This window comes from Bos mutus, chromosome 16 (assembly GCF_027580195.1).
Source record: "Bos mutus isolate GX-2022 chromosome 16, NWIPB_WYAK_1.1, whole genome shotgun sequence".
NCBI classification, from domain to species: Eukaryota; Metazoa; Chordata; class Mammalia; order Artiodactyla; family Bovidae; genus Bos; species Bos mutus.
In genome coordinates this window covers 59,967,798-59,980,339 of record NC_091632.1, presented here as the reverse complement: position 1 = coordinate 59,980,339, position 12,542 = coordinate 59,967,798, and the positions used below count along the sequence as shown (strand labels likewise).

At 40.1% G+C, this 12,542-nt stretch overlaps 1 protein-coding gene across 7 annotated transcripts in view; it reads left to right on the top strand.

Annotated features, from left to right (window-relative positions):
- The window catches only part of MIA3 (MIA SH3 domain ER export factor 3), a 59,685-nt gene that overhangs the window by 33,094 nt on the left and 14,049 nt on the right, over positions 1 to 12,542 (top strand). For 5 of the 7 annotated variants that reach the window (XM_070385477.1, XM_070385474.1, XM_070385473.1 and 2 more), the window contains 10 exons: positions 4,341 to 4,472; positions 7,278 to 7,299; positions 8,016 to 8,104; positions 8,355 to 8,432; positions 8,516 to 8,626; positions 9,651 to 9,722; positions 9,901 to 10,005; positions 10,688 to 10,810; positions 10,921 to 11,032; positions 12,211 to 12,266. In XM_070385477.1, coding sequence (XP_070241578.1) covers positions 4,341 to 4,472; positions 7,278 to 7,299; positions 8,016 to 8,104; positions 8,355 to 8,432; positions 8,516 to 8,626; positions 9,651 to 9,722; positions 9,901 to 10,005; positions 10,688 to 10,810; positions 10,921 to 11,032; positions 12,211 to 12,266 — 900 coding nt within the window. Of the gene's footprint in view, positions 1 to 2,888; positions 3,151 to 4,340; positions 4,473 to 7,277; positions 7,300 to 8,015; positions 8,105 to 8,354; positions 8,433 to 8,515; positions 8,627 to 9,650; positions 9,723 to 9,900; positions 10,006 to 10,687; positions 10,811 to 10,920; positions 11,033 to 12,210; positions 12,267 to 12,542 lie in introns of those variants that run through there. The other 2 variants (XM_070385478.1, XM_014480800.2) reach the window with 2 other exon arrangements.

Here is a 12,542-nt window from a genome sequence, read left to right as displayed (position 1 = left end):
ATCTCACACGCTAGTAAAGTAATGCTCAAAATTCTCCAAGCCAGGCTTCAGCAATACATGAACCATGAACTTCCAAATGTTCAAGCTGGTTTTAGAAAAGGCAGAGGAACCAGAGATCAAATTGCCAACTTCTGATGGATCATGGAAAAAGCAAGAGAGTTCCAGCAAAACATCTATTTCTGCTTTGTTGACTATGCCAAAGCCTTTGACTGTGTGGATCACAATAAACTGTGGAAAATTCTGAAAGAAATGGGAATACCACACCACCTTACCTGCCTCTTGAAAAACCTGTATGCAGGTCAGGAAGCAACAGTTAGAACTGGACATGGAACAACAGACTGGTTCCAAATAGGAAAAGGAGTATGTCAAGGCTGTATATTGTCACCCTGCTCATTTAACGTATATGCAGAGTACATCATGAGAAACGCTGGGCCAGAAGAAGCACAAGCTGAAATCAAGATTGCCGGGAGAAATATCAATAACCTCAGATATGCAGATGACACCACCCTTAGGGCAGAAAGTGAAGAAGAACTAAAGAGCCTTTTGATGAAAGTGAAAGTGGAGAGTAAAAATTTGGCTTAAAGCTCAACATTCAGAAAACTAAGATCATGGCATCCGGTCCCATCACTTCATGGGAAATAGATGGGGAAACAGTGGAAATAGTGGCTGACTTTATATTTTTGGGCTCCAAAATCACTGCAGATGGTGATTGCAGCCATGAAATTAAAAGACGCTTACTCCTTGGAAGAAAAGTTATGACCAACCTAGACAGCATATTAAAAAGTAGAGACATTACTTTGTCACCAAAGGTCCGACTAGTCAAGGCTGTGGTTTTTCCAGTAGTCATGTATGGATGTGAGAGTTGGACTATAAAGAAAGCTGAGCGCCGAAGAATAGAGTTCCTTTAGGATGGACAGGTTTGATCTCACAGTCCAAGGGACTCTCAAGAGTCTTCTTCAACACCACAGTTCTGGACTGTGGTGGAGCTCCACAGATGGACTGCAAGGAGATCCAACCAGTCCATCCTAAAGGAGATCAGTCCTGGGTGTTCATTGGAAGGACTGATGTTGAAGCTGAAACTCCCAGTATTTTGTCCACCTGATGCAAAGAGCTGACTCATTTGAAAAGACTCTGATTGAAGGCAGGAGGAGAAGGGGACGAGAGAGGCTGAGATGGTTAAATGGCATCACCAACTCAATGCACATGAGTTTGGGTAAACTCCAGGAGTTGGTGATGGATAGGGAGGCCTGGCATGCTGCGGTTCATGGGGTCACAAAGAGTTGGACATGACTGAGCAACTGAACTACACTAAATTGCTTCTTGGAAGAAAAGTTAAGACAGCCTAGATAGCATATTAAAAAGCAGAAACATTACTTTGCCAACAAAGGTCTGTCTAGTCAAAGCTATGGTTTTTCCAGTAGTCATGGATAGATGTGAGAGTTGGACTATAAAGAAAGCTGAGCGCCAAAGAATTGATGCTTATGAACTGTGGTGTTGGAGAAGACTCTTGAGAGTCCCTTGGACTGTGAGGTCAAACCTGTCCATCCTAAAGGAAATCAGTCCTGAATATTTATTGGAAAGACTGATGTTTAAGCTGAAGCCCCAATACTTTGACCATCTATGCGAAGAACTGACTCATTTGAAAAGACCCTGATACAGGAAAAGACTGAAGGCGGGAGAAGGGGAGGACAGAGGTTGGATGGCATCACCGACTCAATAGATATGAGTTTGAGTAAGCTCAGGGAGTTGGTGATGTTAGGGAGGGCTGGAGAGCTGCAGTCCATGGGGTTGCAGTGAGTCGGATAGGACTGAGTGACTGAACTGAACTGACTAATCAAGAAATTCATCCGTATTTTTTCTTGTACTTACTTGTTCTCATTTTTACATTCAGGTTTCTGACCTAGTTGGAATTTATCCTTGTGGACAGTGAGAAAAAAAAAAAAATCCCATTTTTATTATTTTCTACTTGGTTATCTAGGTATGTCAATGCCACTTGTTAAAAAGTCTGTTTTTCTCACAGCTGAATCTTACTGTACTATAAATTGCCAATGTAGTTCGGTCTATTTCTAAAAAATCTGTCCTGTTCCATGGTCTGTCTGTATGTATTCTTGGGCCAGTACCATACTTTTTAAATTATGGAGCATGCCTTTGCCCACTACCCCCGCTTCTATTTCTAGCTTTCCCTGCTTAATTGTTCTTCTGAATTGACTTTATATTCAACCCATAAACATACATATCTTTAAACATCTAAAAACGTCAGCCCCTCCACCCCTCAGGGTTAAATATTTTTATTATCTTCCACCCTTAGAACGCGATTTCCAGACTGTTGCTTGTCCTTTTCCACAAATCCTAAAACGGTAAAAAAGTGGGACTCAGAACTGACCCCGCTGGCATAAGTGTAATGACAAGATTCCCTAGAATTATATTTCTTAGAGGGGCATCAGCGAGAACGTGGGCGCATTACGAACATTAGGAAGCCTGAAAGGGAAAAAGTGAGCCGGAGACCGCAGAGGGCCGGGAAGGAACCTGGCCCTACGTCGCGGCCGAGGCGGAGGGTGGTCCGTCAGAGGGACCGGGAGCGGCTGGCGTCTCAGCACCTGGAGATAAAAGGGTCCAGTTCTGGGCAGGCGTGAATGGGCCACCTTTCTCCTTTCCCCCAGCCTCAGCTGATTGTCCTCGAAACTCCCGGGCCGAGGGAATCGCGCTTTCTCTCGCAGTTGCTGAGCCGTTCCGTCTCCCCCTCCTGTTACTCGGTGTCTTTGCTTTTCATCCCGCCCGGCTCGACCGGTGGTTTCTTCCGCCGTGGCCCCGCCCCCTGCAGGCCCGGCCCCCGTAGGCATGGGTACTTCCGCCAGGGGCCGTGTATTATGACGTGTTTTCTAGGAGGCGCGGGGCAAAAGTGCCAGCGGCCGAGGAAGGCGAAGTTCAGTCCGAGTTTCCGCCCCCTGAGCCGGGTCTTTTCCGAAGGAGGAAGCGGTGATAGGGGTTTTGGTGCTGTCCCACCGGGAAGCGTCGGCCGCGCTCCGCTGTCCCGTCACGATGGACTCAGTACCTGCCACTGTGCCTTCTGTTACCTCTTCCTCGGGGGACCCGGAGCTTCTGGGACCCCTGTCGGGGCTCTACGCAGCACTCATAGCCAGGCTCCTGGAGGTGACGGCCCTCTCCCCCAGCTCTGGCAGGCGGGTGGACCAGTTCTGAGCGGAGTGGGTGCCCTGACCGGGCGGAGGAGAAATAGTGTGTCAGCCGGGGGCGGGCAGGACGTTCCGGTGCTGTTTAAGGAGATAGTGGGAATGTATTTAAGAAGGTTTTGTGGCGTTTTCATTTTTTAAAATTGAGTACTTACGATGTGGCAGGGAGTGTGTTGCTTTCGACTGTACTGCTGCTGCTGCTAAGTCACTTCAGTCGTGTCCGACTCTGTGCGACCGCATAGACGGCAGCCCACCAGGCTTCCCCGTCCCTGGGATTCTCCAGGCAACAACACTGGAGTGGGTTGCCATTTACTTCTCCAATGCATGAAAGTGAAAAGTGAAAGTGAAGTCACTCAGTCGTGTCCGACTCTTCGCGACCCCATGGACGGCAGCCCACCAGGCTTCCTCCGTCCATGGGATTTTCCAGGCAAAAGTACTGGAGTGGGTTGCCATTGTACAGTCGTGGTCAAAATAAGCGAGCATCACGTCCCTGCGGGTCCTTTTCACTTGACCCATGACACCGTTGGGGGATGGGGTCAGTACAACAGAAAATAGAAGCGGAGAGGAGTGTAATGCCCTGTTTGTAATGAAACAGAGTTTCTAGGAACCAGTTAAAATTCAGAGCGGTCTATCTAGACCAGTTATCAGGAACTGTTTGAGGTTTCTCAGTGTTTGTCTTTATGTAAGTAGAAAACAGTTAAGACTTAAGATCTCAGAGGAAAAGCTAATTGTTTGTGGTGTTCATTATCACTCTTGTTTTATTAGCACCCGTAAAAAACTTCTATAGTAATGTTTCGTGTTTTTTTTTAATGTGGCTTCTCAAATCATACAAATCAACTAAGAGAAAAAGGGTGATCCAGAGGGATTCTAGCCGTGTGTTGGGCAAAATGGTGTTTTGGAGACTGTTGCGAAATGGAAATATATGCGCCACATAAAGAGATTGAGATTTATAATGTTTAAAAAGACTTCAAGCAAACAGAAAAGAGGAGGCTGCCAATATCTTCTTTTTATTTAAGCAGTGGAAATACTGAAGAACGTTCAGGGGATCTCGGTCTAATGGAGATAGAATTAGATTTCTGTGGATGATTCTTTGTGATGCTTTATTGTAAATTCCTTTCAGGTTTCCCACTATTTCTAATGTTTCTCTTCCAGCTCCTTGCTACATTGCCTGATGATGTCCAGCCTGGGCCTGATTTTTATGGACTGCCATGGAAGCCTGTACTTATCACTGCCTCCTTAGGAATTGTTTCATTTGCTGTTTTCTTCTGGAGAACTGTCCTTGCTGTGAGTAAATTAATTTATACCTTTAGACTCATTAAAACAGGAATATCACTGGCCCTTTTGCTTTTAATTACTGACTTGAACTCAAATGAATGCTTATAATCCAAGCTAACATTATAAAATAATTCAGTGTAATCTTTGTTGGTAAAGACTTAGGTGAACAAGATGACATGTGTATAATCTCAGTGGGGAAACTTTAGTTTATAAATCAGAAGCCTTAAAAATGTTCATGTCCTTTTGTATAGTATAATACCATGTCAAGTAATCTATCCTAAAGAAATAACCAGTCATAAAGTATATACGGGGTGTTAAAAATGGAACCATATTAATTAGAGTGGAAACTTGACAGAACCTAAATGATCTGTTGTGGGGGCAGGTTATTAAATTATCGTACATCCATATAATGAGATATTAGGCAGCTCTTAAAATTTATGTATTTCAAAGACACTGGGGCACAGAAAATGCTCACAATTCAATGTTAAGTGGAAGAAAGCCACAACCAAGACTTTATAGTGTAGATAAACTGTTTATTATGTAAAAAGGTATATATGCACAGAAGAAATGCTGCAAATGGTAAAAATATATATCAAAAATAATTTTTCAGTCTTTTTCCTTACATGTATGTTTCACATATTTTCTAATTTGATCATATGCTGTTGTGTTCAGAAAACATCTTTTTATTTGGAAATACAGATTACGTAGTGTCCAAAGACACCATTAAAATTTTTATTCCTTAGAGTCCTTTTCTGTGTGTAATTTGTCTTTCATGCTTATAGGTGTATGTATTCTCGTACAGATACATACTTAACGATTCTGTTTCATGGTCATCTAATGTAATTGGGGGAAAAATCATTCTGTATAAATGACCTTTGCAGATGAAAAGGTTTCAGTTGAAGCTTAGCAGTTAAAGTGGCCAGAAGCATTTGATGCATGCCTATCTTTCTAAAATTGAGTCTTCTGGTTTCCTAATTCTCTCAGACATATCACTGTTAATAAGCTTTCTCTCCTTGCACAAGTGATTGTAAAATGATTTTAAAACAAAGGTCTTTTGCCTGGATTGTTGTGAAGACCCCTTAAATCTCATGGGGCTTTTCTTCAGCTACAAGGAAAAAAGAGCGAGAACAGACAGCAAAAACATTTTCTATTTTCTAGTCTTGATTTTCCCATCTCAAAACCTCTGACGCAAGGTTGTGTAGGCTTTATGTGCTAACTGCTGCCCCACAGTCTCAACATTTGGGATCTCGTTCCGTACTCTCGTTGCCTGTTTCTTGCTTCTTCCTGCTTTCTCCTACCTATTGATTTGGGTGAGAGGAGGATAAAGGAAGCTTACTTTCTCATTAACAAGGCTGTGACATTAGAGAAATTGTCATTAATTTCTGTGTTGAAACTGAATGTAGTTTCTTGTAGCTGCTGCTGCTAAGTCACTTCAGTCGTGTCCGACTCTGTGCCACCCTGTAGAAGGCAGCCCACCAGGCTCCCCCGTCCCTGGGATTCTCCAGGCAAGAACACTGGAGTGGGTTGCCATTTCCTTCTCCAATGCATTAAAGTGAAAAGTGAAAATGAAGTCGCTCAGTCATGTCCGACTCTGTGCGACCCCATAGACAGCAGCCCACCAGGCTCCTCCGTCCATGGGATTTTCCAGGCAAGAGTACTGGAGTGGGGTGCCATTGCCTTCTCCGAGTTTCTTGTAGAGAGCATCATTAAAATGGTGTTAGATACTATAATAATACTGAGATATCGTGGATGATTTGTGGACTGATCTGAGCATCTCATCACCATTTATGACGTTTGACAAAGGGAGTAGGTTACAGAGACATTCAGTATACTTTTTAAAAAAATTGAGTACTGCTTGGATTTTATTCTGTAATTCAGTGCTGACACTAGGGGATGATTTAGAAGATACTGGCTGTTATTTCTCTTGTTGCTTGTGTATTTTCCTTTTGTTGTTGTTTAGTTGCTAAGTCTTGTCTGACTTTTCCCTCTGCAGTCTTTTCCCTTTTAGATTTATGACCTCAATTTTTAGGGAGTTGGGAAAATCAGATGGTCTAATGTATTTGATTTCTAAATTCACCCAGTAGCCAACTTTGATTAGGATTTCTAAGATGTTTTCTGGTGGAAGAAGCATATCTTAGTTCCCTGATTATGCCTTTAATTTGTTTCCTCAAAGTCTTTTTCAGTTATCTTTGTTTCTAGATCTCATTCTGGCTATTTGGGGCTGTCAAATAAATGGTTTTGGGTAAATGAAGCATTAGTGTATTTAACAGGAAAATGTTACTCCTTTTTCACTTTTTTTAAATTGAAGTATAACAGACAAGTAATATACTAGTTTCAAGTGTGTAAAATAATGATTTGATGTTTGTATATATTGCAAAATGATTGCCAAAAGTCTAGTTGACAGTCCATCACCAATACATAGTTACAAGATTTTTTCCCTGCTTAGGATGGGAACTTTTAAGATCTGCTCTCTTAGCAGTTTTCAGATATCTCATAATCCCTTTCCATTATGGAACTTAAGTGCTCATTTACTAAGATTGGTGCTCATTTAAAGAATACGTGGATGTGTCTTTCATTGCAAAAATAAGGTATTTACCTTAGTGCATTTATCCATCAGGAACTGTTATGAAATATCACTACCGATTACATTTGAAATGTTTTAGCCTTTTCCTATTTTTTAATCCTGTGCATCCTTATGCTTAATCAAATCATTGTTAAATTTTCATTTGGTTATGATTTGACTGTTGTGTTAAGAACTATAATAATTCTATTAGTAAGATGTCTTGACATCAAGCTTATTTTTTTCTCTTTTAGGTAAAGAGTAGAGTATATCAAGGTAAATATTCAGGCTTATTTTGTTTTTGTGCTGTACCCTCAGTGTTGATATTTGATCTGAGTTTTATGTAAGCTGAAAGTAGAAATGGTGACATCTGATCTCTGATTAATTCCTGAATATTTTACTAATCCCGGGTTGTATGCTTAGATGACAGAGTAGATGGTGACGCTAGTAGGTGAGAGGAGATGAGGTGGAACAAATTGAGTGTAGGGAGAAGATTCAGTTTGAGCAGACTGACTTTGGATGTTGATGTAATGCAATTTATTACCTGTGAACATGTTCCTGTGCTAATGATTAATTCAATACAGTAAATATTTAAGTAGATAATTTGAGGAATAGAGCTATGTCAGTATGCTTGCATTTTCTGTTTCTATTTTCAAATGAAATATATTTGAAGTGATCATATTTTCTGAGAAGAAAGATGTCCACGAAGGGGAAAGATACTGAGCTAAAACATTTTACTATGTTTCTTATCTTTGAAATAAATTTGAAGTGGAATCTCATTGAAATAAGGGTTATTATTATATTTTTCTTAAATTTTAGTAATATGTTTATACCCTTATTGCTATTAAACACAGATTTCTTTTTAAAAGCATAATAGTTCTGCTAAGTTCATTTACCTCAAAGTGCCAGATAACACGTCTTTGCTGCTAATACATTGGGTAATTCAGTTTTTAGTGATCATGATAATATTATGGATTTCCCACCCTTTTTAGTCACTGAACAGCAAATTTCTGAGAAGTTGAAGAATATCATGAAAGAAAACGCAGAACTTGTACAAAAATTGTCAAGTTATGAGCAGAAGGTATTATTCTTTGATTTCCTCTCCCCCTCGTGGTTCTGTCTCGAGTTATTTCCTCCTGTCCTATGGTTCAGTTATTACAGTGTTCTTAAATCATATTTTTAAGTTTCATTATCTCCTACAAACCCTTCAAATATGAAGCAGTCATCATACATGTCTTACTGCTTTCTTCTCAGCGATCTCCTATTTGGAGATAAGTTTTGATAGCTCTATAATTTATGTTTCTAAAGTTTGAATGCTTTATTTTATATAGATCAAGGAATCAAAGAAACATGTTCAAGAAACCAAGAAACAAAACATGATTCTTTCTGATGAAGCAATTAAATTTAAGGTAAAAATTTCTTCTTTTTGAGATTACATTCTAAAAACTAAAGAAAAGTAATGAATGGTTGTTTTTAATCCATTTTTTGGTAGGATAAAATCAAGAGTCTTGAAGAAGCTAATGAAATTCTGGGAGACACAGCTAAAAGTTTACGCGCTATGTTAGAGTCTGAGAGAGAACAGAATGCCAAGAATCAGGACTTGGTAAGAGTTTTGCTGTTAAGTGTTGCTATAATTTGGCTTTTGAACTATTTTGTAGGTTGGGTGAGATGAACTCTGCATTTTCCTGTGCTGTAACTAGAGTCATATTGAAAGTCAGGGAAGTGGAACCTACTTTTGTGCGTTTTTGTGGGATTTTCCCAAGTTACTATTTTTATGGGCCTAGAAAACATTTTTTGTCCTCTGCCCTGGGTAATTTTCACGTTGCTTGGCCCTGCCCTTTGAAACATGGAGAGCAACGAAGAAATAGTTGCCCCTTTGTGTGGTCTTAGTACCTTGTTTTGATTTATTTTTGCATGTTTTGTTTCTAAAAATAAACTTTAAATACTTGAACATTTTTCGAATTACATACAAAATGCAAAAATAATAGAGAATGTTCCCATATATTGCACACCTAGTTAAGCTTAATCACCTGACTGAGGTAGTATTTGACAGGTTTCTCTGCTATGAAATTAACCCTTTCGCCATCCTTTGCATAGTATACTCTTTGGAAGAAGGTTACTGTGCACAACCCACAGTTAAAGCATGAAGAGTTAGGCTCCATCTCCGTGACAAGGCAGAGTATCTTTGTAAATTTTAGAATTCTGTTTCTGAGATTTGGCTCTTCTCCCTCAAGTGCAGTCATTTTTAGTTTAGCAAGAGAAGTTTTAAGTGACTTTGGGATTTTTTTTCTTGACCACTAGGAAAATTCATTGATTTGAACTGGTCTAATCGATTTTTTTTTTCATTTTCTTTGCTTTGACTTTTTTAATCCCATCATGTACCACATTATGTCATAACTAGGAAAGTTGTGAATGGTATGAAACGTTTATATCTTCAGTATTTTCTTTCCTCATGTTTCTACATTCTTGACTTTTCTCATAGGCCAAAATTGGATCGTTTGCTTTTACTCAGTACCTAGGGGATAGCACTGGGATGTGTTTTGTTAATGTTTCTTCCTTTTATCATATATCCCAGTGTTTCTACTGCAGTCCTAAAACATTTTTGTGCCCTTTTTTCCCCATTGCAGATATCAGAAAATAAGAAATCTATAGAGAAGTTAAAGGATGTTATCTCAGTGAATGCCTCAGAATTTTCAGAGGTAATGCTCTACAATTCCTGCAAGATAGTAATATGATATCTTAGTATTTTGAGGAGCAAACATTGATGTATGCTAGGAAATGCAAAAAACCAAAACCATATGAATTAATTGGGAAAGTGTAACTTTTTTGTGTGTTTTTCATTGGAATTACTGCACTAATAGCAGTGTTTTGCATTAGGTTCAAATTGCCCTTAATGAAGCTAAACTTAGTGAAGAGAAAGTGAAGTCCGAATGCCATCGGGTTCAAGAAGAAAATGCTAGACTTAAGAAGAAGAAAGAGCAGGTAAAGGAAAGTTAGCATCATAGATTAAACTAGAAAACCAAGTATTATTACTTCTTGGATGTGTTTTTAAGAAAATGAAGTATGTATGCAGAATTCTATTTTTAGGTATGCAAAGTATAAACTGTGCTCCCCAGATTGAGTGCATGTATACATTCTCCATCTGTTCTGGGTCTTCTGTTTTATGCAATTCCCTGTAGCTATCAGAATGTTTAGTCTTTGTCTCATCCAGCACCAACCAGTTACTAACTTGAGTAGCCTCAAGGGGGCGAGGGATTTGCTTAGACCAAAGAATTAGGTATTTGTTACCCTCCTTTGAGGAGTTACTGCCTCTCTGACCAAGAGAAGGTTACATGATGTGGAGTCTGGACCTGGTAGGCAGTGAGCTATTGCCCTCCTGTTCCTACTGGAAGTGAGTTATTTGAACTGGTGGCAGTTTTCTGCAGGATGCAGTACACTAGACCAATGTCCTGACAGCTCTTAGGTTCTCACTGCAGTTCTGAGTGTTAGAGCCACTCTGTCCTCTCCTTTTACCAAAGCCATAGCTCATAGTGACAAGCCAGAGAGAAGCACTGTTTCTCTCTGTTTCGTTCATGTGGTCCCCGCTTCCCTGTCTCGTTCATGTGGTCCTGCTGCCTCCTCTGCAAACATAATGTTTGGAAATTCATGTATTTTAACTTTTCAGTTGCAGCAAGAAATCAAAGACTGGAGTAAATCACATGCTGAGCTCAGTGAGCAAATCAGATCATTTGAGAAGTCTCAGAAAGATCTAGAAGTAGCTCTCACTCACAAAGATGATAATATTAATGTGAGTTCATTTTCTTGAATACATGCTTAATTCTCATAAATTCTCATGAAATCTGTGCAGTTGAAATTGAGAGGCTGTTTCTAATAAATATCCTATTGCTTCTTTTCTAGGCTTTGACTAATTGCATTACACAGTTGAATCGGTTAGATTGTGAATCTGAATCTGAGGATCAAAATAAAGGAGGAAGTGAATCAGATGAATTAGCAAATGGAGAAGTGGGAGGTACGATTGGTTTCTGGGAGGTTGGACCTCTTTGTGCCTTCTTGTCTTTAAGTACACCAATGCTTTTTTCTGCAGACTGAATTTCCTATTAAGGGTTCCAGCTGTAGATGCCTGTCACTGAATTTGTACAGTCAGCCCTCCAAATCTGTGGGTTTGCATCTGCAGATTTAGCGAACTGCGTTTTGAAAATATTGGGAGGAGAAAAATTTCGTAAAGTTCCAAAAAGCAGAGTTTCAATTTGCTTCATGCCAGCACCTGTTTACTTAGCATTTACATTGTATAAGGTATTATAAGTAACCTAGAGGTGAAATATGTGGGAGGGTCTGTGTCGGTTATGTTCAAAGGTTGTGCTATTTTATATAAAGTACTTGAGCATCCATAGGTTTTGGTTTCCTGTGGGGGAGGTGTGGGGAAGGAAGTCCGGAGCCAATCTCTCGTGAACACTGAGGGCTACAGGGCTTTGTGCACTGGGCCGAGGTGGTTACTGGGTCGTAGTACAGCTAGGCATGTGGTAAACACTGACATGGCTTTCCCATTCCATTGAGAGCTGGGTATGTGCACTGGCGCCAGAGCAGCATCAGTCCTGTCTCACTCCTCTGCATCCTGAACATTCTTCAGTAGGAGAAACTTGTTTCTCAGCTTCATATCTACTGTATCTGTAGCTCTGTGGTTTTAGGGCCGCAACCAGTTTTCAAAGTACTGAGCCGCAGGGAGCTGTAAACTAAGCAATGAGAGTGGAAGCTAAAGGGCAACAGTGTTTACTGATGAAGGAGGTATTTCTAGACACTGAATCCCGGGTTGAATGTTGCCCAATTGGGAGTGTTTTAAACTATACCTGGTAGCAGGTTCCAGGGGAGAGGAGAGGAGGGAGTCTTTCTAAAGAAGATATTTGACTGGGGGCGGGTGGGTCCAAGAGAGAAGAAAAGCTATATTTCACATATTCCTTCCTGCTCAAGAACTGCATGGATGTTTTTACTGTACAGACTGGGAATTCATTAATTTTTTCAATCTAACTTTGCAAATCTCTTGGAAGTCAAATAGCCTAATCCAGTTCTTTTGGTTAGTTTGTTTTTTCTTTGAATGTTTGAACATGGTAATTGTTTGGGGGAAATCAAGGACATATAGTTAAACAGTAAGGAAGGAAAGAGCAATGAAATCCTTTTTTTTTCTTTTTTTAGGTGACCGGAGTGAGAAGGTGAAAAATCAGATTAAGCAGATGATGGACGTTTCTCGGGTATAATCCTTTTTATAGAGTACTGTAATCCCCTGGAGAAAGAAATGGCAACCCACTCCAGTATTCTTGCCTCAGAAATCCCACGGACAGGGGAACCTGGCAGGTTGCAGTCCATGGGGTCGCAGGAGTCAGACATGACTAAGTGACTAAAGCACCAGCACTATAAGTGCCTGTGATAGTAATGTTCTTACTAGTAAGAATATTGAGAAGTAGAGTATTTATTATTAAGAATAGTAAATATAAGACTATTTACTATCAAGAATTCTTACTTTTAAG